The sequence below is a fragment of the Crassostrea angulata genome, chromosome 5, assembly GCF_025612915.1.
Source record: "Crassostrea angulata isolate pt1a10 chromosome 5, ASM2561291v2, whole genome shotgun sequence".
In the NCBI taxonomy this organism is placed as follows: Eukaryota; Metazoa; Mollusca; class Bivalvia; order Ostreida; family Ostreidae; genus Magallana; species Magallana angulata.
Genome location: NC_069115.1, coordinates 53,462,718 through 53,484,607, shown reverse-complemented (window position 1 = coordinate 53,484,607; position 21,890 = coordinate 53,462,718). Strand labels below are relative to the sequence as shown.

Genomic DNA, 21,890 nt, shown 5'->3' with positions numbered 1-21,890 from the left:
CATTTCAGCATGAACTGTGTTTTAAAAAATGTTCACTCTCTTATTTGTAATTCTTCATGCAATTCATTGTACAGTTCAAATTTTCAAGAATTTTGAAAAACAAGTGGAATCTTTTTCTTTCATCACTATGATAAACATTCTTTGATCCTTTTAGGAAGGTGTGAAAATTTTGTAGCCTATCCCTTACACCATACAATGCTGTGTTGTAAAACGTCTTCTTGTCATATTCTTTGTAAAGGGAGATAAGCCGATCCCGCAGGCGCGGTTGGACCGGATTGTGGAGCTGATCGAGCCCTGGTTCTTCTTCTCACTGGTTTGGTCTGTGGGCTGTACCGGGGACAACGATAGCTGGCTCAAGTTCTCTGACTGGGTCCGCCAACAGATGAAGAAAGAAGGGGTCAGTAAAATTACAAACCAGACTATGATTTTTCTTGTGTTTATGCTTTTACATCTCTCGATAGTACTTTTATGTATGTAACTATATATCTATAGTTCAGAAATGTTTTGTTGTCTATTTAGGGAAGTGAAACAAAGAAATCTTACTATTCTTACATGACTAGATAATATATTTGCATCCTGATTGTATGTTGGTATTGTTTCAGTGTGAGCTGCCTTTCCCAGAGACGGGTATTGTGTACAACTACCGGCTGGATGATGCAGGGATCAGCAGCAGTGAAAACGATGAGAATCTGGAGGAGGAAACAGAAGTTCAAAAGGTCAACACAAAGTGAAAGTTCTGCAGAGACAATAAAAACTGTCCTATTAAAGCTTCTGATTCAACAGATTGTCAAGAATTCCTTTAAGGCAAATAATGTGGGCTGTATTCTGTGTTGCTGCAAATTGTTTTAATGTTATCCCTGTTTGGTATTTTAGGTCCAATGGAGGAACTGGTTACATGGAGTGCCAGATTTTAACATCCCCCCAGATACCAAATTCTCTGACATCATCGTACCCACAATGGACACAATTCGAACCTCCCATGTTTTGGAGATGCTCCTCAAAAACAAGAAAACGGTAATTTAAAAATAAATCAGAATAATATTTTTAGTACTTATTTGTGAAATAATGGTTTCTTTTGGAAGATAATACATCGTTGAGGTGTTTGTTGTTGAATATTTGATAACCCCCTTTCAGGTGTTGTGTGTGGGTCCTACTGGTACAGGTAAAACTCTGACCATTGCTGACAAGCTGACCTCTAAGATGCCCAAAGAGTTCCTGCCAGAGTTCATCGTCTTCTCAGCCAAAACCAGCGCCAACCAGACCCAGGATCTGATCGACGGAAAGCTGGACAAGAGGTGAGTAGTCTCTGATTGTCTTCGTTTCTGTGTCAGACATTTATCATATCTCCAGAACTCATGACATTGTAGATCCTTCAATTTATTTGTGTGTGACTCTCTAAACATTATCAGATTTCATGCAAAGCTTATAAGATTGTTCATCATTTTGATTAGTTAGTATGTGTTTGAAACTCTCTGTGTTTGTGTTCAGGCGTAAAGGTGTGTTTGGTCCTCCACTTGGAAAATACTTCATCTTCTTCATTGATGACTTGAACATGCCGGCCTTAGAACAGTATGGAGCACAGCCTCCCATTGAGCTGATCCGGCAGTGGATGGACTTCTATGGGTGGTACGACAGGAAGGCCATAGGTCAGTTGTTAATGCCATTTTGAGAATTTTTAAAGGAGGCAGTCCCTTGTTTTTACTTGTATTTTTATTTATAAAAGCATATTAATGATGTTTATGGTAATGACAATGAAAACAATTGTGATAATGATGATGAAAACAATTATGATGATGATGAAAATGATTGTGATGATTGTGATGATGATGATGTGTTTTATAGGTGACTTCCGTAACCTTGTGGACGTGAACTTCTGCTGTGCTATGGGACCCCCTGGGGGTGGTAGGAACCCCATCACTGCCCGCCTCCAGAGACACTTCAACTTGCTTGCTTTCACAGAAATGGAGGACCCCAGCAAGAAGAAGATCTTTGGAACCATCTTAAAGTCTTGGATGCGTATGTTTGATTACAGCTATTTTAGAACTGTAGAATAATAATGGTTATTTGCTTATTTGATAGTGCTTTGAACAAAGTTATGATAGAGCCTATCACCATCAGTATATATAGAGAATGGTTAAAGACTGCAAAATGTGATATTCATCTTTATCCTTTAAAGATATGTTTTAAGTGTTCTTATAGAGAACAGTCAGTCTACAGTCAAACTTTGTTATCTCTAACTAGATGTAACTGTTTAAATAGTTTGAGATATTTGAGTATTCGAAATATCGAGGGTTAAATAGTTAAAAAATAAGTGGTTTGGACTTACAAATCACTTCGACATATCCACTGTATTCGAGATATCAGTGTTCGAGATATCGAAGTTTAACTGTATTTGCAACCCAATAATGGACGAAATAGAGAATGGTTATTTAAGTCTGTAAGTGATTTGTTTTTCAATTATTAAGGTTTTTTTAGTTTCATTATTGAGAACGATAAGACTATGAATGCCTTCATTGAGAATTGTCAATTCTATCAGTATCGTTATAGTCAATGACATAGATTTGTCAGTACCTTCATGAACTTTGGTCAAGTTTCATTTCTGTGTTATATTGTTTTGCACTGTATTTATACCAATGTTTTACCCCCCTGTGTAGCCCCGAGCTGTGCCCAGTACACGGATAAGATGGTGGAGACCTGTATCCTGGTGTACAACACGATCATCACCCAGCTGCTGCCCACCCCTGCCAAGTCCCACTACACCTTCAACCTGCGCGACCTGTCCAAGGTGTTCCAGGGCATGCTAATGATGGAGCAGGGCAAGATAGAGGTACACCCCCAGTCTTTACAAACCTCTTCTGTGGAAATCTTGAATACTTATAAGTGAATTTGCGTAATTTCATTGTGATTCCAGTACATACCGTATTTTTCGAAAATTAGGTCGATGCGGTTTATTGGGCGAAAGAGGCCGTTTTTAGCCAAAAATTAAAAAAAAGTATAAATAGGTCGACTTCGAAGAATTGGTCGTAAAATTACCGCTAGTTCTAATGAATAAATGGTTTAAACCAATTATATCATATAGTAGCCTTTAATCTTATTTCACAGTTTTAAACAAAAGGGAAATAAAATGTATTTCTTGAAAACATCATAAGAAAATGTCTGAAAATGCATCAAAATTTTCAAACCAATTAATTCAGTACGACCGGTTTTAATTTAAGATCGTTTTTTATTACTTCCCTGCCATGTGTACAAACTGGTGTTAACCAAGAGATAGTAACCTAGCCTGGCGGCATTACTATGGTAGCACATGCCACCCCGTGTCTCAGTGTGACTTTCACTGTGTATATACACACGAGTCAACCTCTGATCTTATTGAAGCCTGCGGGCATGAGTAGCACGTGCCGAGAGTTCAACAAACAAAGTAAGCGATACCCAGACTGATTTCAGAGACACCTGGCTAAAATTTCATCGAAAGTTTTATGTTGAATATACAGAAAAAAAACTTGTTCATGTATTCTATTATGAAAACAAATTGTTTTTTTTTTTATTTCTACCTGACGATATTTTCCCCCCGTAATTACCCTTTGTACGGTTCTCATTTTACTTTTACTGCGCGAAATGTATTTCCTGTTTATCGTAAGCATACGATCAAAATGCATGACAGTATATAATAATGATCGTAAGATGATTCAGTCAGTGATCTAAGTAAGAAATGTAAGAAGAAATAAATCTGTTTACATTTAATTTTGTTAAAATGATAAATTACTACAGTATGATAAAAATCCATACGATTTTTACACAGAAATTCAAGCAGTATTATAGTAAACACCCATCATTTTATTGGAGGGTTGCATAAATTTTTGCTAAATTTCATATCAAATTTTCCAACCAAAAAAAAACCACATAAATTTGGTGAAGCGATGAATAGGGCGAGGTCCACGTGTCGGAGGAAAAAAGTATCGACCTAATTTCCAAAAAATAGGGTACTAGTTTGTTCTTTTGATATTGAAATCTGAAAGAATCTACATATCCTTAAGTTTCCACTGCAACAAAATTATTTGATGAATGCTGATGTTTTCTTTCTGTGAAATACAGGAGAACATTAAAATTTTGATATTTTTTGTCTGTTCTATGCCAGACCACCATTGTAAGTGTGACAGTTAATGTGACAGTTTGTTTCATTCTTTACATATTACATGTTACTCACTTTGTTCGAATTTTGTTTCAATTTTTACCAAGTTTGGTCACACAGAGGAAGAGATTGTAAGTTTCAGAATTTGAATTCTGTTTGGGTTTGGATCGTAGATGTTTCTTTATCAGGATCTGCTTTATAAGTATAGATTTAGATATCAAATGAAATTTTTTGGTAACCAAATAGTAAATGTTTGAGATTATTTTTTATAGTTCTTTTTTGACTTATAGTATTTAGGGTGTGATTTTAGAGTGAAATTACATTTTAAGTAGGAATATTCATAAAGAACTGTCTGCAATTCATCTGATTTCATGTTTCAAAAGTGAAATCAATGTTATTTTATATGACCAGAGCTAGCTGTTTGTTTTTAAAATGTAAAGTTTAAGATGACCTGACTGATTTCAGGGCATTAATGACGTGATGAAGCTGTGGTACCATGAGAGTTGCCGGGTGTTCCAGGATCGTCTGGTCAACGATGAGGACAGGAGCTGGTTCGACAACCTGATGAAGTCCAAGATGAAGTCCGAGTTTAACATTGAGTTCGAAGACGTTGTCAAACAGCAGCCTATTATATTTGGGGACTTCATGTCTCAGGGCGGAGATCAAAAACCCTACGTAGAAATCACTGACCACGAAAAGGTATTTGTAGGAAGGAAAAAAAGTACAACGACATACAAGATTGCTGTGGCGTTATGTTCTTGCCAAAAATATGTATGAATATGAATATATGGATGATTGAAATTGTTAAGTATAGGATTTTTGCCTTGATTTGAAGATGGTTAAAATAAACAGGTCTCAATATAAGTCTGAGGATGGTTATTAAATGTTGTTACATCAGAGATATCTCCTGTCATTTGTAGATGGTGAAGCTGTTGGATGAGTACCTAGAGGACTACAATCAGATCAACACGGCCCAGATGAAGCTGGTCTTGTTTATGGACGCCGTGAAGCACGTGTCACGCATCAGTCGTATCATCCGGCAGCCTCTGGGTAACGCCCTACTGCTGGGGATGGGAGGCAGTGGTCGCCAGTCCCTCACCAGGCTAGCCGCTCACATGTATGCTCACTTCTGATTAGTTTTATGAAAAGTTTTTATGGATTAAAACATTGTATTTGTCATAATTAATTGATATCAAATTGATAGACTTTGAATATTAATTCATATATATGTAATGATCTTCAGCATTTGAACTGATTGGTATGAAAGTGTTGGTTTTATAATCCTTTAATATCATATGCTTAGTGAATGTTCATAAAGAATCTTGCAATTAACTTGGATTGATTTAACACTTTTCTCAATAATTTATTAGTATGAAGGGTCTTTGTTGTTTTCTAGAAATGAGTATGACTGTTTCCAAATTGAGTTGGCCAAGAACTATGGAATGACAGAGTGGCGAGACGATCTGAAGAACACGATGATGAAGGCGGGGCTGGAGAACAAGCCGATGGTCTTCTTGTTCAGTGACACTCAGATCAAGTCTGAGTCCTTCCTGGAGGACTTAAATAACATTCTGAACTCTGGGGATGTGCCTAATATTTATGCGTTTGATGACCTGGAGAATATATACACTGCAATGAAGCCCGCGTGTCAGGATATGGGAATGCAGCCTACGAAAACAAATCTGTTCTCTCTGTACACAAAGAATGTCCGGAGTAACCTTCACACAGTCATCACGATGAGGTCAGTTAAATATAAAGTATTGTAAAGCATTGATAAACATAGACCCCCTGATTTGCTACTTAACTGAATGTAATGTTATTTTAGTCCCCTGGGTGAGATTTTCCGAGCCCGCCTGAGACAGTTCCCGGCCCTGGTAAACTGTTGTACCATTGACTGGTTCTCGGAGTGGCCGGCCGATGCCCTTAGATCTGTGGCTCTACGATTCTTGATGGACATTCCAGAACTAGAAACCACAGATCAAATTATGGAGGGTCTGGTAAGGGAATATATTCACTTCAATAAAACTTCAAAATAATAAAACAAATAAATAAAATCACTATAGAGTTTGATTTTTTTTTAATGTTTTGAAACAATTTTTCTTGTCAAAGAGTAAATTTTCTATGAATTAACATCTGTTTAATGTGCAGTTTTCTACATTTAGCATGAATTTCACTCTACAATAAATAATATTGTTTTTACAGGTTGTAATGTGTCAAGAAATCCAGGTGTCTGTGTTTAACCACTCCCAGAAATTCCTGGCTGAACTTTCTCGTTATAATTATGTGACTCCCACAAGTTACTTGGAGTTGCTTGGAATTTTCTCTAAACTGGTGGGCATGAAAAAGACTGAGCTGAATACAGCTCGTAATCGCCTGAAGACAGGTCTGGATAAGTTGCTGACCACTGCAGATGAAGTGGCCAAACTGTCTGCTGAGCTGGAAACCATGAAGCCACTACTGGCTGAAGCTGTAAAGGAATCTGTAGCCACCATGGAGCAGATCTCCAAAGACACTGTAAGAAGGAGGTCTTATAATTATAACTTGCTAGAGCTCAAAGAAAGTTTTTCTGAAATAACACTTTAATATGTTTATCTTTGACTAGTTGGTTGCTAAAGACACAATGGAAGTGGTAGAGAGAGAGGAAGCCCAAGCCACTGTGAAAGCCAAGGAGACACAAGCCATCGCTGATGATGCCCAGAGGGACCTCAATGAAGCCCTCCCTGCTTTGGTAAGCCATCGCAAACCTTTCAACCTATCACATGCTGTATATCTCAGAATGGCATTACAATAACCAAGTGTATATCATTAATTGTTTGTTTAAATTTTCATTTTACTGTAAACAGGAAGAGGCTGTGGCCAGTTTGAAGTCCTTGAACAAGAATGACGTGGTAGAGGTCAGGGCCATGACCCGACCTCCACTTGGGGTCAAGATGGTGGTGGAGGCCGTGTGTATCATGAAGGAGGTCAAACCAAAGAAGGTCGCCGGCGACAAGCCAGGAGAGAGAATCAATGACTACTGGGACCCTGGTAAAGCCCTGCTGAGCGACCCTGGAAAATTCCTGGAGAGTTTGTTCAAGTTTGACAAGGACAATATCCCAGATGATGTGATCAAGAAGATCCAACCCCTGATTGACAACCCAGACTTCACCCCTGCTGCTATTGCCAAGGTCAGTCAGTTTTAAAGGATAATAGAAAGGTTTATTGTCCACTCTGCAAAGAACCCTGCTGAGGACATGCATTTCAGGATACTTTTATGTAGATCTGCCTTTTAATGTGAAATAGAATAATCTGCCTTTGGATGTGAAATAAAATCTACATTATATAATATGATTAGAAATGAAGTATTCTAAACATTTTATTGGACCAAGATGAAGTAACTGAAAACTAAATTTGCTTGGTTTTTGGAAAGAGAATTATCATCTATTAAAACTACTTTTGGGGGAAATTGATACTGTTAGTATACGAGTTAAAGCAATGTGGTTTTTATACATCTATAAACGATCTATTGTTTTTAAACACAGGTATCTAAAGCTTGTACCTCCATCTGTCTGTGGGTGAGAGCCATGCACAAGTATCACTTTGTTGCCAGGGGCGTGGCTCCCAAGAGGGAGAGGCTGGCCCAGGCCCAGGCTGACCTGGCGGAGACCCAGGCCATTCTGGAGGCCGCCAAGATGAGGCTTCATGACGTACAGGAAGGCATTGCTACACTGCAGGCCAAGTATGACGACTGTGTAAGGAAGAAGGATGAACTCGACCAGAAGTGTACCGAGTGTGAGCAGAGATTGGTCAGAGCCGACAAGGTACACCAATACAGTAAACTAAGTATTATATAAATGATGCTTTATAAACAAATGGTCAAAGGTTGCGTGTGAATCTCGCTTATATTTATTGCATAAATTTGATTCTTGGTTGACAATTTTGTCATGCAGTTAAATTTTTATTTAGATTGAAGTATTGTTTTTATTTTTTCATAAGTTAGCATAAAGAGTAGCTGTGTTATTAACTGCTTGTAAAAGACCTTCTGATTTGTTTTGTCATACAGCTGATTGGAGGACTGGCTGATGAAAAGGACAGATGGAAGGAGTCTGTAGAGAAGTTGGAGTCCATCATCAACAATTACTTGGGCGACGTCCTGGTGTCTGCAGGCTACATAGCTTACTTGGGGCCATTCACTGTAAGATCATCAGATTTCTCTGTCAAGTCTACATCATCGTAGAATCAACCAGTGAAATTGATTTCCTATTATCCAATGCTGAATATTGGTCACTGTGTATACTCATTAATTAATTCTATGAAGAATATTTTTTACACTGATTTGTTATTATTTTTCTCCATTGTAGGGAAAGTATAGATCTGACATGCAGGAGGAGTGGGTTAGGAAACTGGATGAGAACAAAGTCCCACGTACTGGTGAACCCACCCTAGTGGCCACCCTGTCTGACCCGGTCAAAGTTCGCAGCTGGCAGATCGCAGGGCTCCCCAAGGATAATCTGTCGACAGAGAACGGTGTGATTGTCAAGTACTCCCGTCGATGGCCCCTCTTCATTGACCCTCAGGGTCAGGCCAACAGATGGGTCAAGAATATGGTGAGTACTGGTATTATCAAGTTGTCTTCAATTTCAACAAAGTAGAGAATTATTGTAGGTTCATTTTTGTCAATGTGAGCAAAGTGCTCAATTTGAACTTTGCTTCGTTAGGAGCGAGATGCGGGTCTGGATGTGATCAAACTTTCAGACAAGGACTTCCTCAGAAGTCTGGAGAACGCCGTCAGGTTTGGTAAGCCGTGTCTGTTGGAGAACATAGGGACAGATTTAGACCCTGCCTTGGAACCTATTCTTCTGAAACAGGTGAGTTAACATACCACAGGTATCTTAAAAATCTATATGGATGAGTTCTGTGTTTTAGTTCAAGTGAAGTTCAGCATTGTTAATGGAGAAATTTCTGATGTTGTGATTACAGACCTTCAAGCAACAAGGTAGTATGGTGATCAAGTTGGGAGATGCCATCATTCCATACCACGATGACTTCAAGTTCTACATCACTACCAAGCTCCCCAATCCTCACTACACACCTGAGGTCTCCACCAAAGTCACACTGGTCAACTTCACACTGTCTCCAAGGTAAATACAATGTATTGTAAATCATTCTTTATTAAAGATATGATGTATGTTTTCTGTCCTTCCAAAGCGGTTTGTAGGACCGGACAATGTTGATTATATGAGGATTACATAAATATTTTCTATTTGTCCTCACACAGTGGTTTGGAGGACCAGATGTTGGGAATTGTGGTGGCTGAGGAGCGTCCTGACCTTGAGGAGGCCAAGAACCAGCTGATCATCAGCAATGCCAAAATGAAGCAGGAGCTGAAGGAGATTGAGGACAAAATCCTGGAGAGGCTCAGCTCCTCCGAGGGCAGCCCAGTCGACGACCTTGACCTGATTGCTGTGTTGGAAGCTTCCAAGATCAAATCCCAGGAAATAAAGGTACAACTTCTGTCCTCTGGTTCATTGGACTATTGATGTTAAAATGATGCTGATCAACATTGAGATCATTTCTGTAAATATGGTCTTGTGTTGTAAATTTAGATTGCTGATTCAGTTAATGGATGTTTTATTTTGAGAACCGAGATATATGTTTTGTTTCATTCTTGATTACCAGGCCAAAGTGATGGTGGCTGAGCAGACAGAGAAGGATATTGACGTGACTCGCAGTCAGTACATCCCTGTGGCCATCAACACACAGATCCTGTTCTTCTGTGTGGCCGACATGGCCAACATTGACCCCATGTACCAGTACTCCCTCGAGTGGTTCGTCACCATCTTCCTTGGTGGTATCGCTCATGCCGAGAGAGCAGGTAAAGGCATCAACACTTACTTATCCGTTCCCTTCTTTCTTCAATTTTCATGCATTGATTCTAAATATCATTGAAAGTTATAGTGGTTTTTTTTTAGCAGTTTTATGACAGTTGATTTTGTTTTGTTTTGTAGAGGCCAATAACATAAAGCAAAGAGTTCTGAACATCAACAACTACTTTACCTTCAGTCTCTATTCCAATGTCTGCCGATCACTGTTTGAGAAGCACAAACTGCTCTTTGCCTTCCTTTTGTGTTCCAGAATCAAACAGCATAATGGGGAAATTGATATGGTAAGTTTAATTTGCCTCCAAGCTTCCAAAGTCATTTTTGCTATCTGAAACATAGCAAGTTCCTGAAAAGACTTCTACTGTAGTGTCCATATGTGAACATAAGAATGATTTTTGTAAAGTTGATATGTTGTTGTAATAACCATGAATGTGACAGTTGAACCACTGTTGATCTCTGTAGGATGAGTGGCGTTTCCTGTTAGCTGGTGGCACAAGTAAACCCAAGGAGATCCCCAACCCCTGTGAGGACTGGGTGTCCATCCGATCCTGGAACGACATACTCACCACTGGGGTGCTGCCAAAGTTTGCCTCATTCTCCGAAGAGTTCAAGAACCACGCTGATGGCTTCAAGAAGATCTTTGACAGCTCAGAGCCACACCGTGAGGAACTGCCAGGGAAGTGGAACACTGACTTAGACTCCTTCCAGAAACTGATCGTCCTCAAATGTCTGCGACCAGACAAAGTGACCAATGCCATGCAGGACTATGTGGCTGAGAACTTGGGTCAGAGGTTCATTGAGCCACAGACAGCTGACCTACATCTAGTGTTCAAGGACTCATCTCCCACCACCCCGCTTATCTTTGTCCTGTCCACAGGGACAGACCCTGCTGCTGATCTGTACAAGTTTGCCGATGAGATGAGATTCTCTAAGAAACTGAGTGCCATCTCTCTTGGACAGGGTCAGGTATGAGAAATACTTTTTAGAAACTCTGCCTTCTGTATTGCAACAATTATTGGCATTTGGCTCCAGGGCCATAAAACCTATAAAAGCTCACTTTTGATCTTAGTCACACTTTTACCATCTTTTGGAAAGTGAGATTAAGACTGCAAGTCAGCTTATTCTGTGGAACCAAAACTTAGTTCTAAATTTTAAGTATTATGTTGTTGAAAGTTTCAAGTATTTCATTGTGATAAAAACATTTAAGAGGAGCAAATTTGAGGTTCTGATTTGTTGACTTGCAGGGACCTCGCGCTGAGGCCATGATGAGGAGCGCCATGGAGCGAGGAAAGTGGGTGTTCTTCCAGAACTGTCACTTGGCCCCCAGTTGGATGCCCAGCCTGGAGAGGCTGATTGAGCAGATTGACCCAGACAAGGTCAGTCCAGAGAGTCAATCATTCATTGGTTTTAGGCTTTTGTAAGAGGCATGAAGACAAAAGTGGAAAGTATTTCCAATTGTTTTGTCATAGTTTTTGTAGGAGATTTTAAAGCTTGTCTGAGGAGTGCGTCCTGAATTAGTATGTTTAAGATGATGTTAGATCTAATAACAAAGACTGTTGTTAGTGATTGAGTATAGTATTTCTTCTTTACAGTGAAAGACAGTTATAATGAATGGCCATATCTATTAAGTGTATTATACAATTTTCAAGATCAGGCTAATGAAACTAACTTTGCTCTAAGCATGACTTTGTCAGAAACATGATCAGTATGTTTTACTGACTTGTTGAATTGTTATTTCCAATGGACGCTGTGGAGATTTGCTGACAGTTTTATTGTGTTGTAGGTACACAGGGATTTCCGCCTGTGGCTGACCAGTATGCCCAGCGACAAGTTCCCAGTCTACATCCTTCAGAACGGCTCCAAGATGACAGTGGAACCACCCCGAGGACTGAAAGCGAACCTGCTTAAGTCCTACTCAGGATTCACCGACGATTTCCTCAACTCTTGTGGTGACAAGGTAAAATAATCACAGTGTGATCAATCTCTGTGGATAAGGAATTGTAGATCAATGATTAAGATAAAATAAAATTTGATTAATGTTGAATTATTTAAATGAATTAATTGTTCCCAAGGATGGCTAAACTTGTCAAGTTTTTGAGAAATAATGAATTTTTTATTTGGACTATGAATTGGCTGTAATGATATGGACTAATTGATGTGTTGATTTGATTAGCTGAAATCTCCTCGGGTAAGCCCTGGTACAATGTAGAGGGTAGACCAATATGGCCAACACTATTCTCTGTACAGGAGTCAAACACAATCTCTGAAACATAAACAGTAGCTCAGCAAAAGGCAATGAACCTGCTAATATGTATTACAAGTATAAATAAGTATACAGCTCTTTTTGTAGAAAGTTTATTATTCCATATGACAACTCTTGGAATGGTTAATGTCAATTCAAGCATTAAAGAGGCTGGATGGTCAAAAATTGACCATCTGATCTACAATAACATTTTGAACAAATGAGAGAGAAAAAATCTTCGTAACTTAGTTTTAAAATTTGAATATTTCCCTATATCTTTATACAAAGTTCTTCTTCTGAAGGAGATCAATACAGTCTAAAAATGTCCACAACCATCTAGCCTTTAATTTACTTTTGGTTCATTGTCTTTTCGATCAATCTAAGTCAATATGGTACTCATTCTTTCTATTGATAGTATTGTTATATCATGCTCATCACTTAGATGGTGTACATATCATTTATACACAGTATACAAAATCATCCAGCATGCTGATCGATCATTACATTTTGTATGCACGACAATAGCACATATGCATGAATTCTTATTTGTATCTGCTACATGCACTATAAGCAGATTTAACTTTTAGATTTATATTATGCATGATGTCAAATTTGAACAAGATTTTTCAGCATTGATTGAGACACTGATTGTAATTGTAGATAGAAAATATTTTCACTTGTAAACTACATGAACTTTCTTTTCTTCTCAGGTTGCAATCAACTTGTTGGACCATGTAGATTTTAGTATTAGATTCAAATATCACAGTCAAGAGTGATATAATTTTTTTCTGAGCATGCATGTAATATGAAATATTGATTTCATGTTCCCAAATATAATACTTCTATGTATCATTTCATGTTGAATTCATTTTTCCAATCTATGCATCTGATGATTTTTTTGTGCTTTTAAACAGTTCTAACAATTTTTAAGAAGGGGGGGGGGGGGCATCATTTTGTGCTTTACACTTTCTTAATTACACATACTTATATTCATTTTTAGAATTTTAAGTTTCTTCTAGAAGTTTTGCACGTGATTCACATAACCAAGGCCACAGAATGACCTTCACTTACCCCTGACCTATATCTGTTTTTCAGACCGTAGAGTTCAAGCATCTCCTGCTTTCTCTGTGCTTCTTTCATGGTGTTGGCATTGAGAGGAGAAAGTTTGGAGCCCTCGGCTTCAACATTCCCTACGAGTTCACCGATGGTGACCTCAGAATCTGTGTCAGTCAGCTGAAGATGTTCCTGATGGAGTACAAGGAAATTCCATTCAAGGTCAGTGTGTCAAGGTCAAACATGATTAAATGCAGATGTAGGTTATGTGCAGGGCCTTTGACTAACCAGACAAAACTGAATGTGTTAAGGTCCTGATATCTGTATTGTCTTCTGTTGACAGGTGTTGGTGTACACCGCTGGACACATTAACTACGGAGGTCGTGTGACGGACGACTGGGATCGTCGCTGTATGATGAGCATCCTTAACGACTTCTACAAACCAGAAGTCCTCAATGAAGACTACAAGTTCTCTGAATCGGGCATTTACAAGCAAATCCCACCATCCAATGACCATAATGTAATTAAGTGATGCATCTCTGAGCATGCTCAGTAGACTGTTGCCCCTAGCAACAGCTCTATCTCTCCTTCATGCCTATTTTCTGTAGATGTATCACAGTTAACTTATGGACATTCGGAGTGCGAGATGAGCGAGATTGTTGTTTGTGTGTTCCCAGAATATTAACAAAGTTTTCCCTAAGCTACCTCTAATAGTTTTCTAACAGTGCTAACAAGATCTCATACCTCTTTGCCCTTTGAAATATTGCATTATGAAAAAATATTCATGAATGTACGTTTGGTGTGTTGTGTGTTTTGAAGACTATGCTAACAACCTGGGAATATTTCTGTCACAGAATTCATTCCTTATATTCCAAAAACATGTATGTAGTCCAAAATCCTTTGATTAACTAAAAGATTCTTGAAAAAGTATTTTCTTATATGAATTTTGTATGCCAAAATTTTTTTGAAAATCTTGGATCATTGAATGTTGAAAAGGAATGAGTTGTATATGTAGAAATATTCTCAATTTTCAGGGATGGGTGTATAGTAGCTTTAATTTATCTATTGCTTACTTAGATATTTAACTAATCCTTTACTAACATCAGACTAACTCTGCTTTTGTGCTTTACTACCAACACAAAGCTGGAACTTCATTCATTTTTGTACACGTCTAAATAAAAAGTTTAAATTCAAGAGGAAAAATTGTCATAAGAAATGAGTTCCAGCTTTGTTGACTTGAATGTATCAGAACATTCCAGTGTTAGCTCCGTCAGTGTATTGGAGGACAGACATCATCTCACCTTGTCAACCACATAGACTGTATACTCTGTAGCTCTCTATCTGCAGCTTAAACACAGTCAATAGCTTAAATTAGAATCTGTACTTAGTACATGTAGTTCTGGAAAAACACCTGTTATATTATATATAATAGCACAGAAACACATGCAGCATATTTACAATCATTTTCATTTATTCAACTCTTTGGAAACATGGTAGAGATTTTATAGCTCTATATATAACTGCACACTGCTGCCCTTGCTCACACCTTTTTTCTATGCTTTCGTATTAGAATTATTTTTAAAGAATTTTTTTAAGCCTACCAGAATTATTTCTTTGGAAACTGGTTCTTTTTGGTATTTCAAATACACTGCTTTTCCACCTGTCAAAACAGATGGAAGTGGTTTGCACTACTCTCTCTCTCTCTCTCTCTCTCTCTCTCTCTCTCTCTCTCTCTCTTTCTCTCTCTCTCTCTCTCTCTCTCTCTCTCTCTCTCTCAATATATGCTATTTTGTAATTAGTTATGCAACTTGAATCCACATGGATATGCTGCAATATATTCTGAAAAGTCAAAAAGTATGAATACTGTTTGAATGGACAAAATGTTTTTTTTCCCCTAAAGTACCTGGTAGAAGTGTTCTTATGGAGTTCTTACATTATATACATATACTTACATTAATTGCATGTTCTCTTATGATAATAAATAATGGGAAACAAATTTAGGAGATATATATCACATAAACCAATAATACAGGCACCACTAGGCTAATATTTTACTACGCTGATATTTCAGTATTTCAGAGCTCTGAGTATAGGTCTTATGTCCTTGACCTAGTGAGTTGGTCATTCATCTGACCTACTGTATATTGATTTGAGTATCAAATGCTTGGAATTGTAGAACATCGTGTATTGTCTAAATGTGTGAGCAGCCTGTAAGCATTGCCAACTGTGTTTGTCAAGTTACTGGCATAAGAATACATGAGATGTAAACTGGCAAAAATAAATTAGTCCATATATACCCTGATAAATTAATGCTTTGGATTTACATTTATACATTAATCAATAATTTTCATGGATTTAATTTTTGACATCATCCATAAAATCCGACGTAATTTTGATGTCCTTAAACTTTATAGAAACTAGTATATCAGTATCAGTATATGGTGAATGTTTGGATATTCAGTAACTGTATGATGTGTGCTTTCTCAGGGATACATGTCGTACATCAAGAGTCTACCAATCAACGACACACCGGAAATATTCGCTCTCCATGAAAATGCCAACATCACGTTCGCCCAGAACGAGACCAACGCCATGTTGGGAGGTCTGTTGCTACTGCAGCCGAAGACATCATCCGGTGGTGGCAAATCTAGGGAGGAGGTAAATGGGAGATTAGAGATTCTTTAAACTCCTATTATCGCGGCTATATTATAAGGCAATAAAGATTACCAACACTTTTGCACTGCTCCTATTCTGAGATACTCTTGAGCTCCCATATTACTGTTCTTATTGTGTGAGGTAAGATTGCTAGATCTAAAATGAAAAGAAAATGTTGGATGGAATATATTGAGATCTATTATTGGTGTTGATGTAGGTAATGGAGGAGACAGCTAAGGAGATTCTAGGCAAGGTCCCCAAGCCGATCCCGCTGGACCCGATCTTTGAGAAGTACCCGGTCATGTACGAGCAGTCCATGAACACTGTGCTCATCCAGGAGGTCATCAGGTAAGTGTTCGGACCCACCCATACATGTCGATAAATGTAAAATCAAACGCAGGGCTTACCCGTACATGTAGACACGTGTACAATCAAACACAGGACCCACCCATACATGTAGACACGTGTACAATCAAACGCAGGGCTTACCCGTACATGTAGACACGTGTACAATCAAACACAGGACCCACCCATACATGTAGACACGTGTAAAATCAAACACAGGGCCGACCCATACATATAGACACATGTACAATCAAACACAGGACCCACCCGTACATGTAGACACATGTACAATCAAACACAGGACCCACCCATACATGTAGACACATGTACAATCAAACACAGGACCCACCCATACATGTAGACACGTGTACAATCAAACACAGGACCCACCCGTACATGTAGACACATGTACAATCAAACACAGGACCCACCCATACATGTAGGATCAAACTCGGTATATGTGCAGTCTACCAATACATGTATAGAATCAAATACAGGCTACCCTGGTATCGTTTTATCATAGATTGAATATAAATTCATAGTGGCTTGCAAGAATTGAATTAAACACAATTTTTCACCCACTGACTTAAATCGCACCAGGAATTCCCAGTATATGTGGATTTCCAAAGCTCATGTAGACACATTGAACTGGTTGTCAGTTATCATACAGAGTACTCATAAACAGAAGGTGTGCCTCTCCAATATCAATAAGTCTTGATATTGTTTTGACTTGATACTGCTGTTATAATTTTCACTATACAGTCCTCAGTGAGTCTATTGTAAGTTATATCTGTATGATGACCATCGTTGTATATTAAATCGTTGTTTACATGTAAGTTAAATGTGTATGTTTGGTTGTAGGTACAACCGGTTGTTGGAGACCGTACACAACTCGCTGCAGGCTCTACTGAAGGCCCTCAAGGGTCTGGTGGTCATGTCTCAGGAGCTGGAGAACATGGCCAACAGCCTCTTTATCAACTCTGTTCCATCGATGTGGGCAGGGAAGGTAATGTACACTTTGTCATACTGTAAACTTATCACGTTTTTCATTTTTTTTTTTGATGAACTTCTCCTATGTTTACTATCAAATTATAGGTTAATTTTTATGTACAGGCATGTTTAAATCAAATTTTCCTCAAATTGTGTAGAAAAGAAATTCTGCTTGATATTTTGTACATGTTTACAGTAATTTCTTTATTTTGGAGAGTTAGTTTGTCACCACATGCACTGATAAATTGCGTAATTTGTCATTTACAGGCGTATCCCTCCCTGAAACCCTTGGCATCCTGGGTAGTAGATCTGGAGGCACGTATGAAGTTCATCACGGACTGGATAGAGAATGGCATGCCATCTGTAAGTGATTCACATACAACTGTCATGGAATGGGATTGACTGATTTTTTGTTTGTCTGTATATTGCATAAATCTTGTAAAAAGACCACAATGTTTCATCAGCACTACCGGGTAATTCTACTATTTTTATGTTAGATTTGGGCTTTATGTTGGGTTGTAGGTGTACTGGATCTCCGGATTCTTCTTCCCGCAAGCTTTCCTGACAGGAACGCTTCAGAACTTTGCCAGAAAGAAGGTCATCTCCATTGACACCATCTCCTGGGACTTCAAGGTAACGACTTCCTTTTTGAAGATTGTCAGAGTGATCCCCCTTAGAATAAAAAACTTTATTTTTCATTGTACAATTTTTATTTTTTTTTATTTAGTGGAAATGATAGATGTGTTTGGTCAGAATTTCTAAATGTATTGGTTTTAGTCAAAAGTGCAATTTATAAACCTGTAAGTTAAAAATTTGTTTGTATTTCATGTTTTAGGTTTGTATAGATCTACTAGTAGTTAAATTTATCCAGAGGCATGATAAAGATGTTTTATATTCATCCTTTGATCCACTCCGTTGATTGACATATTCTCCTATAGGGATGCAGCAAATTATGCAATGATGAACTTAAACAATTTTTTTTTATTATTTGTATGCTGAACCCAATTTCTGCTGTAGATATGACTTGCAGATTAAATTATTTTAAAAAATGAATGACTAGTATCAGTGCAATAGATTCATTATTTGATGACCTAACACAAGTTAAAAATGATTTAAATTATTTTTTGTAGATTTTTTTTTCTTTATTTTCCTTAAACACCTTTTCCATATTTTTCCCCCTGTGTTAATATTAAAGGGGCATGGTCACAATTTTGGTAAAACTTTATTTTTTTTTTTTATTACATTGTATTTACAATGCTTTATTAATAATGCAGCATTTCTAATGATCTTTTTCAAGCTGATTTATCTATCTTCTTATTCATTTTAAGCATAAATAAACAGTTCATAATGTTTAACACATTCATTTTAGGTCTAAAACTAGAATTTTAACTTCAGCATTCAAAATGTAAACAAAAGCGTTGTTAATGTAGCAAAGAATTGTAAGCTCTGCATCTCACTTATAACTCAAAAAATGACACTCAAATTTTGGTTGCCTATTAAAAATGCCTTACTGAAGCATTGTAAACATTAGAATCAAAAAAATAATTTTTGACCAAAATCATGACCATGCCCCTTTAAGTAGAGAGCTATAACGACCATGATAAATCATGTAGGAGAGCGTTCCGTGTCACACTGGTCTACACCAGGATGTGGTCCGTCAGTAGTTCCTTGTCAAGGATAGTCCTCCCACAATCCCTGCTCACATTAGCTGGTCTACTGACCGGTCAGGGCTGACCTTGGATAATCTTGTCACCTGTCTCAGTGTCTTAATTATAATAATGAAGATAATGTCTTCTGTCTCCTAACTGCACAGGCCTTAAACTAAGTACCGGTAGTTAAAAGTTCATATTTTTATAGAAAGAAAGTTCAACAAAATAATTCTGGGTATTCATTTTTAATTTCCATATTCATAAAATCTAAAAGTACTTGAAACTTTTTATATCCTCAGTAAACCTGTCACTGATAAATTATTGTATATTTGTCTATGAAATCTTTAACAAATCAAGTAAATTTATTTAATAAATCAATTCAAAATCCCTGCATATAAAAGTGCAAAGCCCATTATACATACAGAACATTCCTGGATAAATAAATTAATCAAGGTCACCCATGTAAACTTGATGATGATTGTTTTCTTGGAGAAGCTTGCTGTTTTCTGGTTATCTACAGCTTAGAAGTGTAGGCCACTTATCATGGTGTCAAAGCCTCTCCTGAGGCCCTACCTGATCACACTGTCACCTGAAGTGAAAGATTCCCATTATCAGGAAGTCGCTCAAACTTATCTCCCTTTAATCTATATCAACATGTACTTTTAATATGTATGTGGAGAATAAAAGATTAATAACTGGTTTTAAAATATCTAGGTATATAGACAAACCAATTTTTTTTCCAGCAGAATTTAGATCATAAAAATATATTATTTGATGTAGAAGGAATAAAGAATTTTAAAAAGAAATTGTGAATTAAGATATTTTATGTATTGCATTTTCTTTATTTCACCCCAGACATGTGCAATAAAAAGCTGTAGAATATTATCTATCCCAACTTATATGACAAATATTTATTTTTATCTGTTGAACATTATCTGAGGAAATGCTATTGCGTAAATGGGCCCCTTCTGTGACGATAGTTTTTAAATATGGCTGATGTAACATAAGGATTGGTGTGCGAGACCAAATATAAATCTGTGTTCGTCAGTATTGTCGACCATGGGGCTTGTAACATGTGTTGATAAAACCCCTTGTGCTTGATGAGATGTATTCAATACTCCCCTAGATTTGTGGTTGTCGGATGAGGCAGCAGAAGCCAGTGTGACTGAATGGATAACGGTGACATATGTTTCCCCAATGTAGAGTCCATCCTTGCTACTGGCGGCCATGGTCCTCAACCAGTGGCTGTCAATTATCTTGCTATAAACTGCCTCCGCAGCCTTCCTAAACACATGGTGCCCATCGGTTTTTTTAAGGGTCCTAATTAATATATACCATCATAGGGGAAATGTCATTGATAACAATAAAATTGAGAGGGATGATAGGGAAACAAAAGAGAAGTATTGATGGGATGTCAAAAGTACTGTAGTTATGTATGGATTTTTTATAACTTCATTGAATTTGTACTGAAACTTCATTTATCATTTCTGCAGATTCTTCCAGTAAGTTCAGCAGATGACGGCATTTTTGTACTGTAACTGTATAGTTTATATAGTATACATGTATATAGGACTCTCTTTTTTATTTATTATTTATCAATTTCTCTGAAAGTTTCTGAACTATATCAACTTTCAAAAATCACTTTTGCATGCAACTATTTTAGGTTTATGTATACAAATATAGATTCGAAGAAAAGGGATTCTAGTACAATATGTATATGTTACCTGCATGCCCACTAGAAATGTATTTGTAGTTTTGCTCACTGTAGATTTCTTTAGTCATTAATTAGTCAGAATTAGTCAGAATGGTACAAGGTCTTCAAAATACCATTGTTATGATATCTGGAAACTACTTCATGCATGTCATAGCCACTTGCACAAAAAAATAAAGAAAGAAATACATTGTGCTATCCTAGCCACGGAATGTGCATGGTGTTTAAGTGCTGAAAAATGATTTATAGAAAAGTGTCATTTTGTTTAGAGTGAATGTGCTCTCACTTCAACATTTCTCAACACTGCATGTCAGCTCTTTCCTTGAACAAAGTGCTACAGCATAAGTTTTCTCATACAGGGAAACTGTCTCAATTTTTTATGTGAATGAAAAAATTGGAAAGCTAATAATTAAATACATGTGCAATTATAAATCCCAAGGGTTGCAATTTATTTTCTGCTGATTTAATCCAATTGGAAAATAAGTTAAATACAAAACACAGAAATGGCTTACCAGTATATGATAGTATGAAATTAATGATGAGAATAAAAAGTTAAAAACAAAACAAACATGAAGTTGGAAAATTTTCTTGCACTTTTAGTCAGCATTTGGTTTTTAACTTTTTAAATAATAATTTTGAAAGAATATAATGAAGGACGTTGTTTATGTGCGTAGGTGATGAGGGAGTCTTTGACGGAGCTGACCAAACAGCCGGACGACGGCTGCTACATCCGGGGGCTGTTCCTGGAGGGGGCCCGCTGGGACCCCATCAAGCAGATGCTGGCCGAGTCTCGCCCCAAAGAGCTCTACGTGGATGTGCCGGTCATCTGGCTGATTCCCACCGCCAACCGGAAAAACCCAGACAAGGGCATCTACGAGTGTCCGGTGTACAAGACCCTCACCCGTGCAGGTAATGAACGTTAGGGGTTAAAACTTGAAAGGTCTTCAAAACAATTTAATGCGTGGGTCAAAACTTTAATGGTGAAAAAATATTTTTAAAATAGGTATGGATAAATTGTGTAAAAGATTGAAAGTCAACAAGTAGATGGGCAAGTTGAAAGCTAATTAAAAAATTGAAAAGGAAAGGTAAACCAAATCTTAACCCAACCAGTTAGACAAACTAATTTTATTCAAGCAGTTAATTGTAGTAATATTCATTGCAGATAAATTCAGAAAAAATTTCAAATGCAAAACTACATTTACCTATATCAGATATATTATAATTCAATGTAATTTATACATTCTTTGAGTATAAG

The 21,890-nt window shown here is 37.4% G+C and overlaps 1 protein-coding gene across 7 annotated transcripts in view; it reads left to right on the top strand.

Moving 5' to 3' along the window:
* The window catches only part of LOC128185604 (dynein axonemal heavy chain 1-like), a 42,666-nt gene that overhangs the window by 18,470 nt on the left and 2,306 nt on the right, over positions 1-21,890 (top strand). For 4 of the 7 annotated variants that reach the window (XM_052855197.1, XM_052855194.1, XM_052855199.1 and 1 more), the window contains 33 exons: positions 239-397; positions 603-716; positions 874-1,014; positions 1,135-1,295; positions 1,489-1,646; positions 1,843-2,016; positions 2,655-2,827; positions 4,595-4,828; positions 5,050-5,246; positions 5,526-5,870; positions 5,955-6,126; positions 6,332-6,643; positions 6,732-6,857; positions 6,973-7,296; positions 7,651-7,929; positions 8,172-8,303; positions 8,470-8,715; positions 8,827-8,976; positions 9,089-9,249; positions 9,387-9,612; positions 9,788-9,983; positions 10,117-10,274; positions 10,453-10,956; positions 11,235-11,366; positions 11,774-11,947; positions 13,328-13,507; positions 13,629-13,805; positions 15,773-15,943; positions 16,158-16,288; positions 17,147-17,291; positions 17,543-17,638; positions 17,798-17,908; positions 21,310-21,544. In XM_052855197.1, the coding sequence (XP_052711157.1) occupies positions 239-397; positions 603-716; positions 874-1,014; positions 1,135-1,295; positions 1,489-1,646; positions 1,843-2,016; positions 2,655-2,827; positions 4,595-4,828; positions 5,050-5,246; positions 5,526-5,870; positions 5,955-6,126; positions 6,332-6,643; positions 6,732-6,857; positions 6,973-7,296; positions 7,651-7,929; positions 8,172-8,303; positions 8,470-8,715; positions 8,827-8,976; positions 9,089-9,249; positions 9,387-9,612; positions 9,788-9,983; positions 10,117-10,274; positions 10,453-10,956; positions 11,235-11,366; positions 11,774-11,947; positions 13,328-13,507; positions 13,629-13,805; positions 15,773-15,943; positions 16,158-16,288; positions 17,147-17,291; positions 17,543-17,638; positions 17,798-17,908; positions 21,310-21,544 (6,394 nt within the window). Of the gene's footprint in view, positions 1-238; positions 398-602; positions 717-873; positions 1,015-1,134; positions 1,296-1,488; positions 1,647-1,842; positions 2,017-2,654; positions 2,828-4,594; positions 4,829-5,049; positions 5,247-5,525; positions 5,871-5,954; positions 6,127-6,331; positions 6,644-6,731; positions 6,858-6,972; positions 7,297-7,650; positions 7,930-8,171; positions 8,304-8,469; positions 8,716-8,826; positions 8,977-9,088; positions 9,250-9,386; positions 9,613-9,787; positions 9,984-10,116; positions 10,275-10,452; positions 10,957-11,234; positions 11,367-11,773; positions 11,948-12,163; positions 12,179-13,327; positions 13,508-13,628; positions 13,806-15,772; positions 15,944-16,157; positions 16,289-17,146; positions 17,292-17,542; positions 17,639-17,797; positions 17,909-21,309; positions 21,545-21,890 lie in introns of all 7 variants that reach the window. The other 3 variants (XM_052855192.1, XM_052855196.1, XM_052855193.1) reach the window with 1 other exon arrangement.